The sequence below is a fragment of the Linepithema humile genome, chromosome 6 (genome assembly GCF_040581485.1).
Source record: "Linepithema humile isolate Giens D197 chromosome 6, Lhum_UNIL_v1.0, whole genome shotgun sequence".
Classification (NCBI taxonomy): Eukaryota; Metazoa; Arthropoda; class Insecta; order Hymenoptera; family Formicidae; genus Linepithema; species Linepithema humile.
The window spans coordinates 9,149,208-9,168,690 of record NC_090133.1 but is presented as its reverse complement, the minus strand read 5'-3'; the positions used below and the strand labels follow the sequence as shown (position 1 = coordinate 9,168,690).

Here is a 19,483-nt window from a genome sequence, read left to right as displayed (position 1 = left end):
TTAATAATCAATCTTAAATATCTTCACAGCAAACTCTGGACTAAAATTTCCATTAAAATCACATTTATTCATATGTGAAAAGCAAGGTTTTACTTAAACTACTACTACTTGTGGTAGGTTTTATTATTTACTTGAACTTCTAAAATTTAATTTACAAATAATTGCAAGTCTTGGACAAATTTTTGATGAAGCGGTAAAAGAAGTGTGCATGTGATTTAATTTGCGCACTGCAAAACGTACATAATCCAAAAGAGAAATGCACATTATGATGCAGAACATGATGCAGCATTTATAAAAAAACCTACAAAAAAACTTTCCTAATAATCTAGTATGCTAATTTCCTAAAGCAAAATCTCTCTTCATAATGTAAAAAGAAAAAACTTTGGCAGTTATTTGAAAGTTGACAAACATATCTCATACGTAAATAACTCACTTTTCTAAACTATCAGATTTGTGAGGTTTGTGTACAAAGGCCTCCAATGTTTCCTCACTGCTGTTGGATAACTGTGACATACCAGAAAGACTGGAAGAGGACATAAGTTCTTTCGAACGTTTTCCTTCCAATCTCTCCACTGCATTGGTATTCTTTCTTTGGGACATCATGGTTCATCTGAAAGAGAAGAAAGACAATTTAAAATCTGCTAGAATCTTAAAAAAAGCTAGATAAATTTTTTTTAACTCTGTATATAATCTCACAGTTCACCTTTGATTTGAAAATGGTGCTACTTGAAGCAAAAACATAGCAAAAAAATATACATGTACACACATAAATTGTATATATTGTGTAAAATAAATTATTATATATAATAATCTATAAAGTTATTATATATATATATATATATATATATATATATATATATATATATATATTTGAAGTAATTGAACATTAGAAATTAAAACAATTCAAAAGATTTCTCTTTAACTTGAATACATTTTTGTGCAAGATAGCAATCTTAATTTTTACGCTTTCTGATTTCAAATTTAATTACACCATGCATGTATCAAACAATGGTAACAATTTTCTTTTTTTGTATCACTTAGTAAATTAAGACTATATTTAAATTAACTAATCACTACTATTTTGTTTTAAATACTATTATTTTTTTCTAAATTTTACAATTATTAAAAAATATACCTTGTATATGCATGAAACATGCATATAAATTGGAAATACGTTAAAAATATAAATAAGTAAACCCACAGTTATTACACATAAATTTTTAAAATAATAGCGGACGGCGATCGTAATTTGCAAGGTTTAGATATATTGCGTGAATGCAAACTAAAGTAAGCCTGAAGAAAAAGCAATTGTAGCAAACGCGTTATCTACAATAATATCGCTCGCGTGTAAACGTCGAACTAAATTTGAACCAGCGAAGGACAAATGCACGACACGAAAGCAAGTAACGCTGGAAATTTCTTAATAACTTAATAATTATAAAATTATATGAATAAATTAGGCGATTTGTCCATTTATTTTCTCACGAAATAATAATTGAAATCCATAGAAGACTATTTTAATCCACTATTCTCGTGAATTGTTCGCTCAAGCTGTATTCGTTAGCAACGTTACCAAATCGGGAAACAAGGTGTTTTGTCACACTGACAGACGGCTGAGCGTATCGTCGCGTAACGTGTCTGTCAAAAATATTAAATATTCGGCGAACGATTGAGATACTTACAGCGATGTGTTCAGATAGCGATTTATTGTCTGCTGAGTTTGTATTTCGTAAGCCGACGACGCATTGCGATAACCTTTTCACTTTACGATCTCTGGAAACGATCGACGTCCGACATCAAGCAGACACATCAGATGAAAGCACAACGTATACTGTGAAATACTGCCCCTACCTGTATTAATCGAATACTAAATTGTCCACGTACAGTCACTGAAACAAGTTTAACCAATGAACGTAATATGTATTAGATTTGAAACCCATTGGACGTATTCAGGTTGCCGCTCAGAGCGCGGGATGACGAAGAGGACACTAGCTTCGTTTTATCTCTCTCTGTTGCGCAGCGCATTCCACCGAACGCAACCAATATCTGGGCGTTTAGCGCCATCTGTCGGCGTAATCGCCGAACTATCATCATCGAACTGAAATGTAGTCATCTTTTTGTTGTGCGTTCCGTCTTGACAGTTACAAGGGGCATATACATTTGAAAATTCGATGCAACAGACTTAAATGGCCGCTGGAGGATCGTCAAAGTGCTCGATCCGGCGGCACACTTAGATTCGTGCATGTGTCTTGTTTCAACGAACGTTATAACGTCGCAATTCAGTGCGCCCGACACGCCGGCCGTGCAGAAAAACTTGTCGACTTCCATGTCATTGTCTTGCTAGGTAAGCTCGATTCGAGAAACCGTTCTTCGGATGTTGAAACTGATGAGGCATCGCTTTCGGTTCTGCCTACCGTAACGATCCTTCCTGATTGATAAATGTCTTTTAATTATGATTTCTCCGGCGAACAAACTGCACATAAGGACATTGCACTTCACAGCTGAAGGGAAGATGCTTGTGATTCTGAAATTACTTTACATGCTTCAATCTTCAGTTCTGCCTTGAGATTCGAAAAACATTGTCTATTGATTATTTCTATCGTTTATTGATAACTCTTTGTTCGCATTTATTTGTTTAATATAACAGAATATAGAAGTCATTGTCTTAAGCAGGTGACTTCTGATTTCAAGGCATAAAGTCCCAGTAAACACGAGATTAAAAATAGGTCAAATGTGTTTTAAAGTTACATGGCTCTAAAATATAAATTTTCAGTGCAAATCAATGCCGCAAATTTGAAATAATATATTTTGGATTCTATGTTTACTGGCACTTTTATGCTTTTTTTAATAAGGAATCACTTTTAAACTACTGATTTCTATTTTGAGAACATATGTTCCTTATGTTTTAATATTGCAATGTTATTTTTATATGATAGAAGTTTTAAGTAAATTATTCTTTTAGGATAATTAATCATGGAACAAGATACAGAATATATGAAATTACCTTTGGAGGAGCGTCTCACACATAAGGTAATAATTTCTTTATTATTTGTTGCGTGTTTTTTTACTTCAACAAGTTTTATGAAAAGGTGATTGCCACAATTGATAAATATGATAAAACTGATTGCTACATAAATAACATCGTACGTATTTATGCACAGTCTTGGCGTGCACGTTTACACGGATATGAAGAATGTGTGAAGACGTTCCAATGCATCGACGACGAAAAGTCACCAGAGTGGAGCAAGTATGTGGGATTCATCAAGAAGTTTGTGGTGGATAGCAATGCAGCCGCGCAAGAGAAGGGCCTGGAGGCTGCTCTGGCTTTCGTGGAAAACGCAGCAGTGGCCAGCAAGATAGTCGTCGATATGATGAACGGCATTGTGTCCAAATGCATCGCCGCGCCGAAGGCCAAAACGAAGGAACTAGCCGTGCAGATCACGCTGATGTACGTCGAGATCGAGAAGCACGAGATGGTGCAGGAGGAACTGCTGAAGGGCACCGAGGCGAAGAATCCAAAGATCGTTTCGGCGTGCATCGCCGCTCTGACGCTGGCGCTCAGGGAGTTCGGACCCAAAGTCATCAACATGAAGTCGTTGATAAAAAGAATGGCGAGCTTCTTGGAGGACAGAGACAAGACGGTGCGGGAGGAAGGCAAGGCGATGGTGGTGGAGATGTACCGATGGATGGGCGACGGCCTGAGGCAGCAGTTGAACACATTGAAGCCTGTGCATGTGACGGAACTCGAGGCGGAGTTTAGTAATCTCGCGGACGAGAAGGTGACGCCTACGCGTTATCTGCGCTCGCAGAAGCCGAAGAACTTGGGCACGAATGGCGACTCGGCGGCGGGCAGCGACAACGCGGACGACGGCAACGAGGACGCGGACGTTTCGATTCCAGCTATAGATCCTTACGACCTGCTGTCGCCGGTCGACATCCTGTCCAAGTTGCCGAAGGACTTCTACGAGAAGATCGAGGCGAAGAAGTGGCAGGAGCGCAAGGAGGCGCTGGAGGCGCTCGAGAAGCTCGTGAAGAACCCGAAACTGGAGAACGGCGACTACGGCGACGTGGTGAGAGCCCTGAAGAAGATCATCTCGAAGGACACGAACGTGCTGGTGGTGACGCTGGCGGGCAAGTGTCTGGCCGGTCTGGCCGCCGGCCTGAAGAAGCGATTTCAACCGTACGCCACGGCCTGCCTGCCCGCCATTCTGGAGAAGTTCCGCGAGAAGAAGCAGTCGGTGGTGCAGGCGCTGCGAGAGGCGGCCGACGCGATCTACGAGAGCGTCAGCGTCGATCTCATCCTCGAGGACACCCTCGCCGCGCTGGAGAACAAGAATCCGGCCGTGAAGGCCGAGACGGCCGCCTACCTGGCTCGGTGTTTCACGCGCACGCCGCCCGCGAGTCTCAACAAGAAGCTGCTCAAGTCTTACACCGGCACGCTGCTGAAGACGCTGAACGAGCCGGATCCGACGGTGCGCGACAATTCGGCCGAGGCGCTCGGCACGGCGATGAAGCTCGTGGGCGAGAAGGCGATGATGCCGTTCCTCACCGACATCGACAATCTGAAGATGACGAAGATCAAGGAGTGCGCCGACAAGGCGGTAATCATCGTGAAGGTGACGAGCGGCGCGAAGAAGCAGGAGCGACCCAACACCGCTCCGGCTAAGGTGGAGTCGCACAAGGCGAGCAAGGAGAGCACGAAGATCGTGAAACCGAGGAGACCCAACACCGGCACTATAGTCATCAAGAAAGCGACGACCAAGAAGCCCGGTGGCGGCTCGTCGCTCACAAATCTCGCGCCGTCCGCGAAGAGAGCGATTCAGATCGAGAAGAATTACACGCCGGAGGAGATCGACGAGATGGCGGCGCAGCTGCTGCCAGCCGAGGTGATCGCCGGTCTCGTCGACGGCAACTGGAAGACGCGTCTCGCCGCCGTCACGCAGCTGCTGGACGCGATCAGGATGATGGATCCGGCGGAGATGTCCGCCCAGGTGATCGTGCGCACTCTGGCGAGGAAGCCCGGCTTCAAGGACACGAACTTTCAGGTGCTGAAGCTGCGCGTGGAGGTCGTCAAGTATCTCGCGGAGAATCACACCTTCACGACCACCGTGGCGGAGTACTGCCTTGTGGACATCGCGGAGAAGCTGGCGGACGCGAAAAACAGCTCGGTCGCCATCGAGACGCTGGTGGCGATCGCCGAGGCCACGAGCTTCGAGTACGTCGCGGAGGAGATCGTGTCCTTCGCGTTCAATCAGAAGAACCCGAAGGTGCAGCAGGAGACGCTGCTGTGGCTATGCCGCGGCCTCACCGAGTTCGGTTGCAGCCTCAACGTCAAGTCCGTCATCGAGAACCTGAGGAAGGCGGTGGCGGCGACGAATCCCGGCGTGCGCACCGCCGCCATCACCCTGCTCGGCACTCTGTACCTGTACATGGGCAAGCCGCTGCTGGCGTACTTCGAGAACGAGAAGCCGGCGCTGCGGCAGCAGATCGAGCAGGAGTGCGAGAAGCGCAGCGGCGAGGTCCTGCCGGCGCCCGTGCGCGGCGCCAAGGCCAAGAGAGCCAACGCCGCGAACGAGGACGAGGACGAGGACGAGGAGGAGAAGAAGGCGGGCGGCAGCGAGCCGGAGCTCAACGAGCTGGTGCCGCGCGTCGACATCAGCGGCCAAATCACCGAGGCGCTGCTGGCCGAGCTGGCCGACAAGAACTGGAAGGTGCGCAACGAGGCGCTGCAGAAACTCAACACTCTTCTCGCCGAGGCGAAATTCATCAAGCCCGCCATCGGCGACCTGCCGCAGGGCCTGGCGCTGCGTCTCGTCGACAGCAACAGCAAGATCGCGCAAGCGACTCTAGGTCGGTGTCGACGAATAAATTTAACTCTAGAATTATTTTTATTAGTAGAGTAACAGAATTGTCCCTTAAGAGAATGCTAGAGTGGTCTGTTTTGCCAATTTTTTTTAAACACACTATACTTTTTTTTGGCTGTGTAGAATGAAAAATCCTTTTCTGTAATTAAAGTATATATGCTTATACAGTGCGGAAGGTCGATTTGAAAGGATTTTTCAAGCCACGCAGCCAAAAAAAAAACGAATTTTTCGAAAAATAGAAGGTAAAACAGATACGTCTCTGTTTTACCTTTTATTTTTCGTAAAATTCTTTTTTTTTGGATGTGTAAAATGAAAAATCCTTTTCTGTAATTAAAGTATATATGCTTATACAGTGCGGACGGTCGATTTGAAAGGATTTTTCATTTCACGCAGCCAAAAAAAAAGAATTTTACGAAAAATTGAAGGTAAAACAGATCGGTACCTGTTTTACCTTCAATTTTTCGTAAAATTCTTTTTTTTTTTTTTTTTTAAATAAAGGTGGATCAATGCTCTCTCGATATTAGTCGTTCATTGAAGTCAGTCAACGATCGATAATCAATTGTATTTTAAATATATTGCAGTTATATGCGAGTTGCTGGCGATGGCGATCGGATCGCCCGTGAAGCTGCATGTTCGCGCGCTGTTCCCCGGATTTTTGCAGTGTCTGGGCGACAGCAAGAACTGGATCAGAACGGCAGCGATCTCCTGCATCAACACGTGGGGCGATCAGTGCGGCTACAAAGAGTTCTTCGACGGCGAGATGATAGGGGACGCCCTGAAGACGGGCTCGCCGATGCTGCGGACAGAATTGTGGAACTGGCTGGCGCAGAAGTTGCCGTCGATACCGGTGAAACAAATCTCTAAGGAGGAGCTTTTCGTATGCCTTCCGTATTTGTACGCCAATTTGGAGGATCGTAACTCTGACGTGCGGAAGAACGCTCAGGAAGCCGTTCTCGGATACATGATTCACTTGTCTTACGAAGCAATGGCTAGAAATACCGAGAAACTCAAGGTATATTTGCAGAATATAATCAATCCTTTTTGCGCAACAGATGTTTCTTTAAAGAAGAGTCAATTCTTAAATTACATGTGCAATCTGAGGAATTTAGCTTCAGAAGTGCAAATAGCGAAGTCGAATCTCTTACTATTTATTAATAACGAACAAAAAATTGCAGCCAGGATCAAGGACGGTGGTACTCGCCGCATTGGACAAAGCTCGTCCAAGTTTACCGATGAAGCCTCTGCCCAAGAAGGAGCCTTCGGACGACAACATCCAGAAAGCCGGCGCGAAGAATGCGAAAGTAGCGAAGGTTAAACCGGTAATGAAATCGAACGTATGTGGTCTGACAATTCAGTTTGTAAATCAAATTAATTTAAATTCGAGCGAACTCCTAAATTAATGTTGCTTTCCTCATTTTCTCATCTAATTTTATTTTTGCTAAAAAATACCTTTGCAAGGATGTTTTTTCTCTTTCACGATGCCTCTAAGAATCCCTTGTTTCAGAAGGGCGCGCCATCGAAACCAGGCAGTGCGCGTAAAAAGGACGACGATGTGGACACTAGCCCTCTGTTGGTGGTCAACAATTTGAAGCATCAGCGTGTGATCGACGAGCAGAAACTCAAGGTGCTCAAATGGAACTTCACCACGCCCAGAGAGGAATTTGTCGAGCTTCTGAAGGATCTCATGGCTGCGGCGAATGTCAATAAGACTTTGAGAGCGAACATGTTCCATTCCGATTTCCGCTATCATCTAAAGGCCATCGAAGCGCTCACCGAGGTAAATATTTGCATCTGAATCAGTATGTGTACATAAAAAAATCAGTGCTTCACTTTAAATTTTCTTTAATTATATCTAAATATGTATAATTATGTCTAAATTTGATTTGCATATAAATTAATTTTGTATACAAGAATATTTTTTATTAAATACATACAAAACTTTCGCTTCTGATTTTGGATGAAGTTTTACTAAATAATTGACTAGATATTTAATTCACTAATATATTTACCGAACAATTTTATGAAATATTCCGCACATCGCGTTTTAACGTTTCTGTTTGTGTTCCTTTTATCAGGATCTTCCCGGAAATAGCAAAGCGTTGGTGTCTAATCTGGATCTCATTCTCAAGTGGTTGACATTACGATTTTTCGATACTAATCCGTCGGTGCTGTTGAAAGGATTGGATTATTTGCAATTGGTTTTCAACATGCTGATCGAAGATCAATATCACATGTTGGAAACCGAGGCAGCCTCGTTCATTCCTTACCTCATTATCAAAGTACGTCGCACGCCATTTCTCGTAATGACGCTCTAACATCAAATGCGCCTCAATTATTTATTGTCATCTTCGTTCGACAGATCGGCGATCCGAAGGACGCCGTGCGTAATGGCGTGCGAGCTCTGTTCAGGCAAATCGCTCTGGTATATCCCGTGAGCAAGCTGTTCTCGTACGTAATGGAGGGTCTGAAGTCGAAGAATGCGCGACAGCGAACAGGTTAGGAAAATCGATCGCGAGAGTTGTCGCATATAATTCGCGCTATTGTTGCATGAAATTGTAAACACGCGCCTGGCGCTTTTAGAATGCCTGGATCAATTGGGATCGCTGATCGAGAATTACGGGGTTTCCGTTTGTCAACCCACCCCGTCGGCGGCGCTGAAGGAAGTCGCGAAGCAGATAGCGGATCGCGACAACTCCGTGCGGAACGCCGCGTTGAACTGCATTGTTCAGGCCTACTTTCTTCAAGGAGAACGCGTGTTCAAGCTTATCGGCCAGGTATGCGATTTGAACTCGATTGCGATTTGCGCAAAGCGGATTGGATTGATTTATGTCGCTTGTCGCAGATATCGGAAAAAGACAAGTCCTTGTTGGACGAGCGAATCAAGAGAGCTGCGAAGAATCGACCAGCCAAGTCCGCGTCCTCCACCAGACTCTCCGTGCCTACCGTCGCAACTTCCAGTCCGCCAACGGACGATATGGAGGCGGATTATGAAGAGGAGCAGGAAGAGATTCCCGAACCGGTCGAGTCGATGCCAGAGCTGTGAGTTTCTTCGCATACTGTGATATTGTTAAAAAATCATTTTGTTTTTAGCTGCGCGTTCTACACTTTTCTGCAATTTCTCATTCTTTATTGAATTTTTTTATTCTTATTTTACTCTATTTTTGAAGATGTCTTTATATCGCTTAAAGTGCGAAAAGTGTGTCAAAGTGCAGCTAAAAGAATTTATTTATTATTATTTATTAATATATTTTGAGAAAACAGTGTCGCATATAAAAGGGAACAAAATGTGTATCCACGAAATCACTCACAATTGTGATCTAACCCACTTGTTAAATAATAAAATCTCTTACAATTTAACAGTTTAATAATCCAAAAAAGATTTGATGGCAAATTTATCTTTTAACAAAAACTTGAGCTATTTCTATGTACAGAAACGTATTTAAAATCACTTTTAATGACAGTTCAATTATCATTATTTTATTACACTTATATTAAAATAATTAAATGATAATTATTTCAAAACTCTACATTCTTTACTCAGTTTTATTATATTTCGCACAAAACGATCGTTACAATTTTTGTCGCGCGACATGTCATCTTCAAATCACTCACATTTGCATGTATTTCGCTTTTTAACACATCCACAGAGCATGTGCTAAGCGCACTGACAATAATGAAGACGAGCCGGTGCCTTCTCTGGTCGTTCAGTCGCCTTCAAAACAGGACGAGGAATTTACCAGCGATAGCGAAACCAATTCACAAAATCATCTCTATAACGGTCAAAACGATTCGAAAACGTTTGTTGCTTCTTTTAATCATTTGCAAAGCTGTCTCTGCAACGCGTTCTAACACGATGGTGCTGGGAAATGTCGGGGAATTTTGTCGTTTACACTAACTTACAATAACTCGCCCACGAGAGTGTTTGTACATCTGTTCATTTTAGTTTTGCACTTATACTTTCTTTTTCTCTCTCCTTTTTCCCTTCTCGATGTGTCTAAATTATACACCTGTCTTGTTTCAAAAGCAGAAAGTGTGTCTAAAACGAATAGATTTTGTATCATCAAACCTCCTGTATAGATTATGTCAGAGATTGATTCTTATTATGTAAGAGTTTATATAATTCTTATATATCGATTATATCTGAGTAGTATAATGTATATTTGATTTTATGTGTATGCGTCATTTCTCAACATTTCAAGAATTTTATTAACATATTTATATGTACGATGTGTTGGTTTTTCAGGAATTCCCCCACATCCGCTCAACCGAAGGTCCCGTCTGGTCCTTTCGGGCTGGACATGGAGTTCTTGCAAAAAATCGAACTGAGCGCCCCGGTGAAATATCGCATTCCAGTACTGGCGGAACCCAGATTAACGTTCATGAACGAGAAGCCGGCGAATGTGTTAAACCCGCCGAAGACACAGTAAGTTATGAAAGACAAAGTCTTGTAAATGATGTATTTAATTATTGTTAATTAGTATTATCAAATCGGAGTATTTAAAAAGATAGTATTATTTATAAATCTTACGTGATAAAATATATACATTTTCCAAAGTGAATGCACTTACATTAATTTGTGTATTAGTATTAAATTGAATATTTAGGTTAAGTTTTCTGTTACATTTTTTTATGTTGATGCACCTTTCAGAATGATACCGATTTCACCGCCCAAATTGTTGGTATCAGCGTCCACTGTATCTTCCTCTACTGCTAGCAGTGAAGATGACACTTTGGAGCGCAACATTTTGTCCATGGCCAGTATGGATTTGCCTACGGCGATAATATCCATGAACGCGATAGAAAATGTTTGTATTCAATTGCCAATTCGATATGCACACTAGATAGGGATCTAAGAAACTTTATAATATTTTTGTATCGCAGTTGCTGAAGTCTCATCAAGCTGCCAGCATGCAATCCAAGGAGGACAAATTCATCGGGTCGGTAAATATGCAATTGAAGTTGCTGCAAACGTACCCGTTGCGTCAACATGAAAATTTGGACGTGTCCAGAGGCTTCAGAAATGCATTCCTGGTTGTACTCGCTGTAAGTACCGTCACTTCACAATTACGAATTATCGTACGAATTACATATTTCAACAATGTGATGAAAAGTGGAAGGATTTCAGTAAGATTTGATAAAACAAAACATTTCAAAATACATTCTTCCAAGAAATTTCAGCGTGTAACGAGCTTAGAATACGAATAAAAAAGAAATATGGTTGATGATTTTAACAAGAAATTTCTTTCAAGTTTTACGACACTGGCTTTCTCGGGAAGAATGTCTCCTTTATGCACCTGAAGGAGTTGGTAGACCAGATGATAAGCCTGCTGGCGGAGGACAAATTGGAACATATACATCAGGCCGGAGCATATTACAGGGTGATCAACAATATCATGGTGAAAATCATCGATTATTCCAATCACACCACCATCATATGGTAAGATTTCAGTGAGGAATCATCATGAACTTATCTTAACTTTTGCTCACCGCGTTTGTTTCCAGTGTACTGATCAAATTGCTTCATTCGTGCGCCGAGTCGAACGTTCCCTCGAAGTACGAGGAGTTGGTGATGAAGTGTTTGTGGAAAATAGTGAAAACTATGTCGAATTGTTCTACGGACTTGGATTACGATGCGATACTCTTGGAGGTGCACCGTTTCCTTAAGGTAGTACGGTTTGCTTTAATCTCTAATGAAATCTGTCACTGCTTATTTAATTTGAAAATTAAATTTATATTTTACTTATACAAGATGTATGTCATTTTCTTGTAGGATTATCCTACTACATGGTGGAAGAAACGGAAATCCGATATCCCGCTACGGACAGTTAAGACAATTGTTCACAGTATGACCAGAGTGAAGGGCAGCTCGATACTTAATCACTTGACGCTAATTAACAACACCAACGAGTCCGAATTACACACTTACTTAATAAGATCAATCGCGGTTAGTTAATAATGTTTTTCGCACTTCTTCTCTCTTTTGTTCAAAACTTAGAGATAGCATTTTACATATTATAAGATAAATTGTCCCAATGTTTGGACATTTCAGAGTTGACTATAATTGAGGGTATAATTTTTTGTATTAAAATAATAGTTTTCTTATCTTTTTTGTATTTATCTTTTTTATCTTTTTGTACATATAATAAAGATTCATTCATCAAGAAAGTCACTTGACAGAAATAAAAAAAATTACGATTTATATTAATTAATAATCAATTAAATACTCGCGGAAGATGTCGGATATGCATGTACTGTGTCCGAAATGTGATGCTTTTTAAATCAATTTGTTTCTAGCTGGAAAAATGCTTCTTTTCTCTTCGTAAAATCGTTAAGGTTAAATTGCTTAGTTTATTGTATTGTATAATAATTTTATTAATATTATTGTATTGTATTAATTGCAAATTTAATTCACTAATACTTTTCTGATATGATTTTTTGAGTTTTATAAGTATTAAGTAATAAATATTTTGGCAATGTATCGGAGATTGGAACATGTCTAGCATTTACCTTCTAAAGCATTTTAGCATTACTTTATAGACACGAAATGTACCATAACAGCAATTAATTCGCACCTTTTGTCGATAGAGCCTTAAACCAGACGAGATTAACGCTATGGCGAACGCGACTCCAAAATCGAATAATCTCGGAAGGACGCAAAAACATTTATCTAAGTCCACTCGTCAGCAATTGGCGGAAATATTTACGAAAATCGGAACGAAGGAGCACATGCAAGAAGTATGTATGCAGAAGTAAATTAATTACGATTCTAATTGCAAAAATTACAGCATATCTTAATGCGATACTTTAGCGCGACGTTAATTGTCTGCGTATTTTCTTGTCACATGCCCTTCTCAGGCTCCCGACGATGTTAGAGCGCACATTTTTAATTCGTTCCACCCTTTCTTTGTAGGGCTTAGTACAGTTATACGACTTTAAGCTTCAATACCCCGAAGCCGACGTGCAACCGTTCCTGGTAAGGTCCCATCAATTCTTCCAAGACTTCATAGAGCAGGGACTAAGGGAGATCGATCAAGCGCGAAAGAACCAGAACGTTTTGTCGCAAGCTAACAATCAATATTCCATGGATAAATAGTGCTACTTAAAAACCCATTATTAATTTGCGCGAGATAGTTGATGTTAATAGGATGGCTCGTGCCGTCTTTTTGGGCTGAAACGTGTGAAACAAAAAGAGTTTCCATTTCTTGATTAATTTATCAATTTCCGAAAGTTTGAATAAATCCTGGATTAATTGACAAATGGAGACTCCGTTTGCATTCGAAAGGGTAGGATTTAATCATTGAGAATAATCTCATAGTCTCTCACAAATATATCATATTAGTTACTATGTTCTGTGAGATACAGTCTGATTACTTACGTTCATTGACCTAATTTAAGTGATTCGCATGATTTGCCGTTAACAAAAGACTTAAAAAAAAAACCAGCGCGAATCGTGAGAAATGATATTAGCTGCGCTGTCAAGTACATGCTGAAATGACATAGCGATTCTGCGTTTTAGCTTTAGGAATTGTTAAGTTCTCGCAATGTAAGAAATATTGCATGCGTGCTAATGCCGAATACATTTTGTCCTCCGTTTTGTATGGTTTGTCAAATCCACGAAGGTGAAATAAAATAAGCTTATTCGGGAAACAATATAAGATATTTGATTAAACGCAAAGCGTACAAAACGAAGGAATTGAATAACGTGAAATCGAGTCGGGCTACGATGAGAATGACACTTCAATTTCGTATACTTATGTATTTTTTATATCCGATTATTACGATTGATCTTACATGATAACATTATTATCTTTGATAACCATGATATTAATTGTATAAGATCAATCATAATAATTCGATACGGTATGTATATAAAATTTGCACAATTCAAGTTTCAATCTGATTGTAACCTGATTTTGTTTTACGCTGTTTGACTCGTATGTTACTTCGTCTTCTGAACAAACTCGCTTAATTTCATACATTAGATTCATATTCATCGTTGCTGCTTTGATGAAATCTTCTGTTCTCTTGCGAAGCGAAAAAAAACTATTATTCAACATTTTCTGCACTCTCGTTTATTCACCAAATATTTAAAGAGAGGAAAAATAAATAGAAAATAAAAAAAATGTCGCTATGTAATTAATAGAAAATATACAAGAAGTTTTAATGATTAAAATTGTGCTTTGATAAATCTTTTGATATATAAAACTTTAACTTTAAAATTGATCGATATGTACATCGTTTTCAATCTAAAACAATTTGTTTTGGATGGAAAGTAATACAGCGCGCAGGATGTTTCACGAAAGCAACAACGATCTGTTTTATTTATTGAGAAGCAAAGCTATCATACCCCAATCAAATATTTATGAATAGGATCAAGGAATAAAACGTACAGATATTGTAGCGAATATAGCATCTATATTGGTGCTTATTACTTGATGTAACGAAAAAAAAATTATGTCTAGTCGCAAGAAGCTTGTAACTGTGAGAGAAGTCCAAAATGAAATTAAAATACAAATAAGGAAGTTATCGAGCTACGCGAGATGTTAGCGCTAACAATTACAATTTTAGCGTAAATCGGATACATAGTTTTATATGTTTCAGTCAGTGATTCGACAATCTTCAATGTTAGAAAACGTATATGTATTAAATTTATGTTGAAATTGTAATTGTTAGCGCCAACATCTTGCGTGGTTCGATATCTTCTTTGTATTTTAATTTATTTATTCTTACGAGCCTAAAATTTTTAAAATTAAAATTTCAGGATAAGAAACTGTCCAATTGAAATATTTTGAATGCGAGTTGATGTTAACTTCCAGAAAATTATCTCATTTAACTAGCACTAGTTACAAGTGAAACAATTAAATATTACAAAGTACTTAGTTGTATGTATGTTCAGAAGTATTTGCACAATTTTACAAGGATTAATTGATTCTTTAATTTATATCGATTACAAGAATCAATCAATCATTAATGATATAAATTAAATTGTATAATCTACTATAAAGTAAATTATTAAATAATATATAAATTGTTATTATCAGAGTATAAATAGTACAAATTATGATTACTGACGCAATCATTCTTCTGCTTCTTTCATATCGAATAAGATACTCGTGGCTAAATAATTTTCAAGTTATGAGATTCTTGCGACTCGATGGGCGTATTTATCTTCTTACTATTGGTGCAGAAAAAAAAAGAACAAAGTGTAACCAAATATCCACCCAGTAAATTATCCAAAGCGATTAGACGGCTTTACTATTCGAATATTTTACGATTACGATTTGAAGTTGCTATATTTGAGAACTTACCGCTTTTTCCGAAGACTCATATTCTGTAGTGTAAATAGTACATGTATATACACGCACTAATAAAATTGATATTCGACAAAACTGTACAACTCTGTGTGTGATCGGCGAAGAGAAGGGATTGTATGCACAGCTTCCCAAATGGCATTCCTTCATACGTTGATTATTATTAAGTAGTATTTGTCACACGAATTGCATGCGAGATGCGACAATGCATTTTGAGAGTTTCAATTTTAGGTAGTTTTATCAAACTGTGTTCCACAACGCCATCATAGATTGTGTTGATCAAAAAAGCGCGCTTCAATTTCTGCGAGATGTGTTTGCGATTTTTTTTTTTTTTTCCAAACAAGTTACAAGTTTGTAGAACTTTGGGAAATTTGTGCAATATTACCGATGCAGTTTTGATACGCAACGATATTTATTTATTTCAATGTAAGCTCTTTTACAATATATGAATAGATTTCTGTAGATAGACTTTATTTCATAAATTTGATGTATCCAATGTGATGTCATTTACAAATTCTATTTACAATTTTTCTATTACGCTCTATTTTTTTCTTAAAACAAATATTATATATTCCGCCGCAAGCTTCTGTTTGGAACATTTTTATAAATAAATTTTGTGTTCTATTCATAATCTTTTAATTATTTTTTTTTTTTTTTGTTTATATCTTATATAAAACTATTTCTTTTCGGTATCTTACAAACGGCAGAAAAGTATAATAAACTTATTTACATGAAGTACAGTCGAATAACATATTTCGAGCCGAGAAATTAGCTATACGAATGTCAGTATTGTGTTACGAGTATTCCTGCGCTGAATGCTGTACATTAATGTCACCGCATTAAAAGTAGTTTAAAATAATTCAAAGTGCGTTATTTTCGCACGAAGAAAAATGTATTGTTTTCTGCATTCTGTAAAAGAGTCAGTTTTTAATAACAGTAGAATAGATATTTCGAAAAGAATTTTGCGACTCTGTTGATCCTTTCACTTTTACAGTAAATACTGAAAAGAACTTCACACATTTGTACTAACATTTAATATTCACAAGATTTGTTCTCGATTTGTTATCGATATAGCTTATACACTATAATCTATCGTCTACGTTAAGAAGACAGTTCTCTATGGCTTAAATTGGCCGGATTAAACTTTATATAATTCTGGAATAGAGTCATACTGTAAAAATATACAACATCTCACAAATGTACACATGTACAAATTTTTATAAAATAATACAAATACTGGTGGAAAGAATTTTTGTAGCTAACGGGAGGAGGATCCTCAAACATCTTCCATAGGATTCACAAAGAGCGCCGTTACAGCGAACAGCAGGAACACTAATCCTCCAATAATAGTCACTGAAAATGTTTCGAGTCTTAAATTCATCATCCCTTTGCGAGATCTTGGTAATTTGTTCAGTTAACACGTTTGGCTTCACGTGGCACGCACACGTGACGGAAAAATAATCTGCTTTTGAACGTTACCTGTTCTCACTGATATCCTCTGGGCTATTATACGCCCTCCTAATACTGCTAAGCCTGTGCAAAATGAATGACCTAATATTCCACCTAATACAACTCCGTAAACATCCTGCAATATACATTAATGCGATTAAAATTAAATCTACGTACACAAAGACGCTGCTATTGTCGAGGTGAAGCAGTTACCTCTCTCGCAGCGAGAATAATTGTAGTTAACTGAGAACGATCGCCCCATTCAGCGAGAAAGGTAAGGGTGAACGCTTGGAGCAATATCCTGGAAAGCAACATAAGTGCGCTAGCTTTTGTAGCTTTTCGTATGACTCCTGTTTCAGCATCCTGAACTAACGTACTCGCTGTTTCCTTTTCATACTGAAAGCGATGATATTTAAAGATTATTTAATCTCCTGCAAAAATGTTAGAGCCCATCGTTTGATTCTCTGATATTTTAAAAATTAATTCTTTTAGCAAAGTATCCATGACCTTTTTTTTCATAAATGGATAGAGAAATTTGATGCAATTGAAACAGAGAAATAAAAAAGTAAAAAATAATAAAATGCAGAAAATTATATCTTAAATCTATAATTTGTATAACTGTATAATTGTGTGATGTTTGTATAATTATAGTTTGTATAATTATAGAAAATAAAAACTTTTATTTAATGAAAAATTTAAATTATGTACTTTAAATGTGATATTTTCTGTAGATTTATGAACGCCTGATAGATTGCGTGTGCGTGTGCGTGTATCTCTTTCTGTGTTTGTGTTTGTATTTGTATGTGTATGTGCATCTACAAAAGAATGTTTTAAATTTACTTCATCATCTCTTTTCCTCAAATCCGACTGAACCTCCTCCAACTCTTCTTGCGCTTCTGTCGGTGACATGTAATATCCGTCTCGTAACATTTTTAAACCGAAAAGAGCAAAAAGAAGAGTGGAAATGTAATACGTATATGCACGAGGAATTATAGTAGCCGCATATCCAAATACCACTGGAAAATAAAAGATGTTTCATGTTTCTGTCCCGTTGTCTGATTGGAACATTAGAATTATACTTCACTTGTGTGTAAGAAATGTAATTTACACAATATTATATAATAAATTGCTGTGCAATTACTGTACTACACCACGGCATACAAAATGTTGGTTCTCAGAACATTTCCAAGGAAATCAAATATATATATCTCACATGTAATCATTCAATAATAGTTTTCGCAAAATTGCTAGAAAATACCTGATAAAATAGTCATCAGAGCAAGAGCACTTATGGCTCCAACAAACACAGTCAATCTGGGATGTTTCATTGCCATAATAGCGGCGATGAAAAATGTTTTATCGCCTAATTCTGATACAACGATGACTGATAAAGCTGCTATAAAAGCGTGCAAAAATCCTAATCTATCTTGTGGTTTTTCAGATACAAACTCTGGCAGTTTCTAAAAAAAAATATATAAATTAAATAAATTTATATTAAAATATTAATATTTTGAATTATCTTTTAGAATTTAAATATTTGCAAGTCAAATATTTATGATTCTTTATAACGTCAATTAAGTATGTACAGTTTAAGCTGATAACATCTTTCTAACATTTTCTTTGGAACGTGTTAAGATTAAAATTTTTTCGCAAATTCAGGATTTTTCCAAGATTTAAATAAATTAAAGAGTCTTGTAATTTTTTCAGAACTTTGATATATTTTTAACATTTCTGGTGACATTTAAAGATTTAGATCTAGTTTCCTTTTCGATTCGATAAAAATCTCTTTAACAGTTAAGATCCTTTTTTTATAGATTACGAATAGTCACAAGATTTGACGGATTATTGAAAAAACTGTTGAACTCACCGTCGACGTTGCGGTTTGAAATTTCTCATCGTAATGCGGCTGGATTTCACAGACAACAGTTGAGAGGTGAAAAATTAAAATCAGACAAAAAATATAAATTAAGCGTTCGACCCTCATCGTGCGATATGTTTAATATCGTCCGAATATTTTATTCTTGCGGGTGATATACGTGAAGCGTTACAAGATAACCTCAGAAAAAAACGACCTCCACTCGTATCTACAATCATACCGCAACTGCCATACTATTTCTACCATAAAATACGTTCGTAAAAAGGTTAGGTCGTACGAGTAAGGCCGGGTCTACAATAGTAAGCTTTAAGCCGTAAGAAATTGACCAATCACAGTCGCTTATTCTTCTGTGATTGGTCCACCAAACCAAGAATAACGTCCGTATGCGTTCGGCAGCTTAGCTCGGCTGGTAGAAGAGAACGGACATACCATTTTCTGTCTCACTTCTACCAAGCCGACAAATATTATTTTATATTTATTAAAAATATTCGCATATGTTAAACTTGCACTTTGTGGCAAAATTGTATCATGAGCAATCTACTACGTCTATGGTCGTTTCATTGAAGTAGATAATTTTCATGAAGTAGATAGATTGGGGAATTAAAACAGAAATGTTTCCTACATTGGGGACTTGGTAACAAATTGTTGCATCGCGTTCATGCGAGCGATCAACTCATTTCACAATATAAAAAAATTTATTTTTGTGTACCAATTAAAAAAAAAAAAAAAAAAAAAAACGATTTTTTTAGAACAGTTACATAAAAACCCCTTTTAACAATTAAAAAATTTTTTGATTGGCTAGTGACGATTATCTTAGTTACAATTTTTTTGTAATTTTGAAGAAATAGCTTTAAAAATATGCAAAAATGATTTTTACGGTAATTTATAATAAAATTCAATAACCAAAGTACTGTACATTAATTTAAAAGAAAAAAAAATTGCTCCAAAAAAACATCTTAATAAAATTTATATCAATATCAAGT

General features: G+C 38.0%; 3 protein-coding genes across 10 annotated transcripts in view; 1 reads left to right on the top strand and 2 right to left on the bottom strand.

Moving 5' to 3' along the window:
• Nucleotides 1-1,860, bottom strand: part of LOC105679918 (tubulin polyglutamylase TTLL5-like) — a 31,096-nt gene extending 29,236 nt beyond the window's left edge. The window contains exons 1-2 of one of the 2 annotated variants that reach the window (XM_067357110.1): nt 1,683-1,860; nt 434-610 (exon numbers count right to left, since the gene is read on the bottom strand). In XM_067357110.1, the coding sequence (XP_067213211.1) occupies nt 434-603 (170 nt within the window). In that variant the 5' untranslated portion in view covers nt 604-610; nt 1,683-1,860. The remainder of the gene's footprint in view (nt 1-433; nt 611-1,682) is intronic. The other variant, XM_012380247.2, reaches the window with a different exon arrangement.
• A 253-nt stretch (nt 1,861-2,113) lies between these two features.
• On the top strand, nt 2,114-15,261 carry msps (msps cytoskeleton-associated protein 5). Of its 6 annotated transcripts, none has more exons than XM_067357109.1 (19): nt 2,114-2,344; nt 2,963-3,030; nt 3,162-5,850; nt 6,446-6,876; nt 7,040-7,183; nt 7,372-7,641; nt 7,940-8,143; nt 8,224-8,359; nt 8,445-8,638; nt 8,707-8,903; nt 9,512-9,661; nt 10,108-10,287; nt 10,513-10,669; nt 10,746-10,907; nt 11,114-11,301; nt 11,367-11,529; nt 11,635-11,808; nt 12,450-12,599; nt 12,775-15,261. In XM_067357109.1, exons 2-19 carry the CDS (start codon nt 2,974-2,976, stop codon nt 12,955-12,957), a joined length of 5,829 nt encoding a protein of 1,942 aa, XP_067213210.1. In that variant the 5' UTR covers nt 2,114-2,344; nt 2,963-2,973; the 3' UTR covers nt 12,958-15,261. The 6 variants fall into 6 exon arrangements, with proteins under 6 accessions (XP_067213210.1, XP_012235679.1, XP_012235677.1 ...); XM_012380256.2 differs by having other exon boundaries at nt 7,369-7,641; XM_012380254.2 differs by having other exon boundaries at nt 7,040-7,198; nt 7,369-7,641.
• A 368-nt stretch (nt 15,262-15,629) lies between these two features.
• Nucleotides 15,630-19,479, bottom strand: LOC105679924 (putative divalent cation/proton antiporter TMEM165). 2 transcript variants are annotated; one of them, XM_012380259.2, is made up of 6 exons: nt 18,492-19,479; nt 17,883-18,084; nt 17,333-17,640; nt 16,838-17,020; nt 16,655-16,760; nt 15,630-16,528 (listed from the first exon to the last, which is right to left on the bottom strand). In XM_012380259.2, exons 1-6 carry the CDS (start codon nt 18,606-18,608, stop codon nt 16,452-16,454), a joined length of 993 nt encoding a protein of 330 aa, XP_012235682.2. In that variant the 5' UTR covers nt 18,609-19,479; the 3' UTR covers nt 15,630-16,451. The 2 variants fall into 2 exon arrangements, with proteins under 2 accessions (XP_012235682.2, XP_012235683.1); XM_012380260.2 differs by having other exon boundaries at nt 17,465-17,640.
• Between the last annotated feature and the right edge of the window lie 4 nt (nt 19,480-19,483).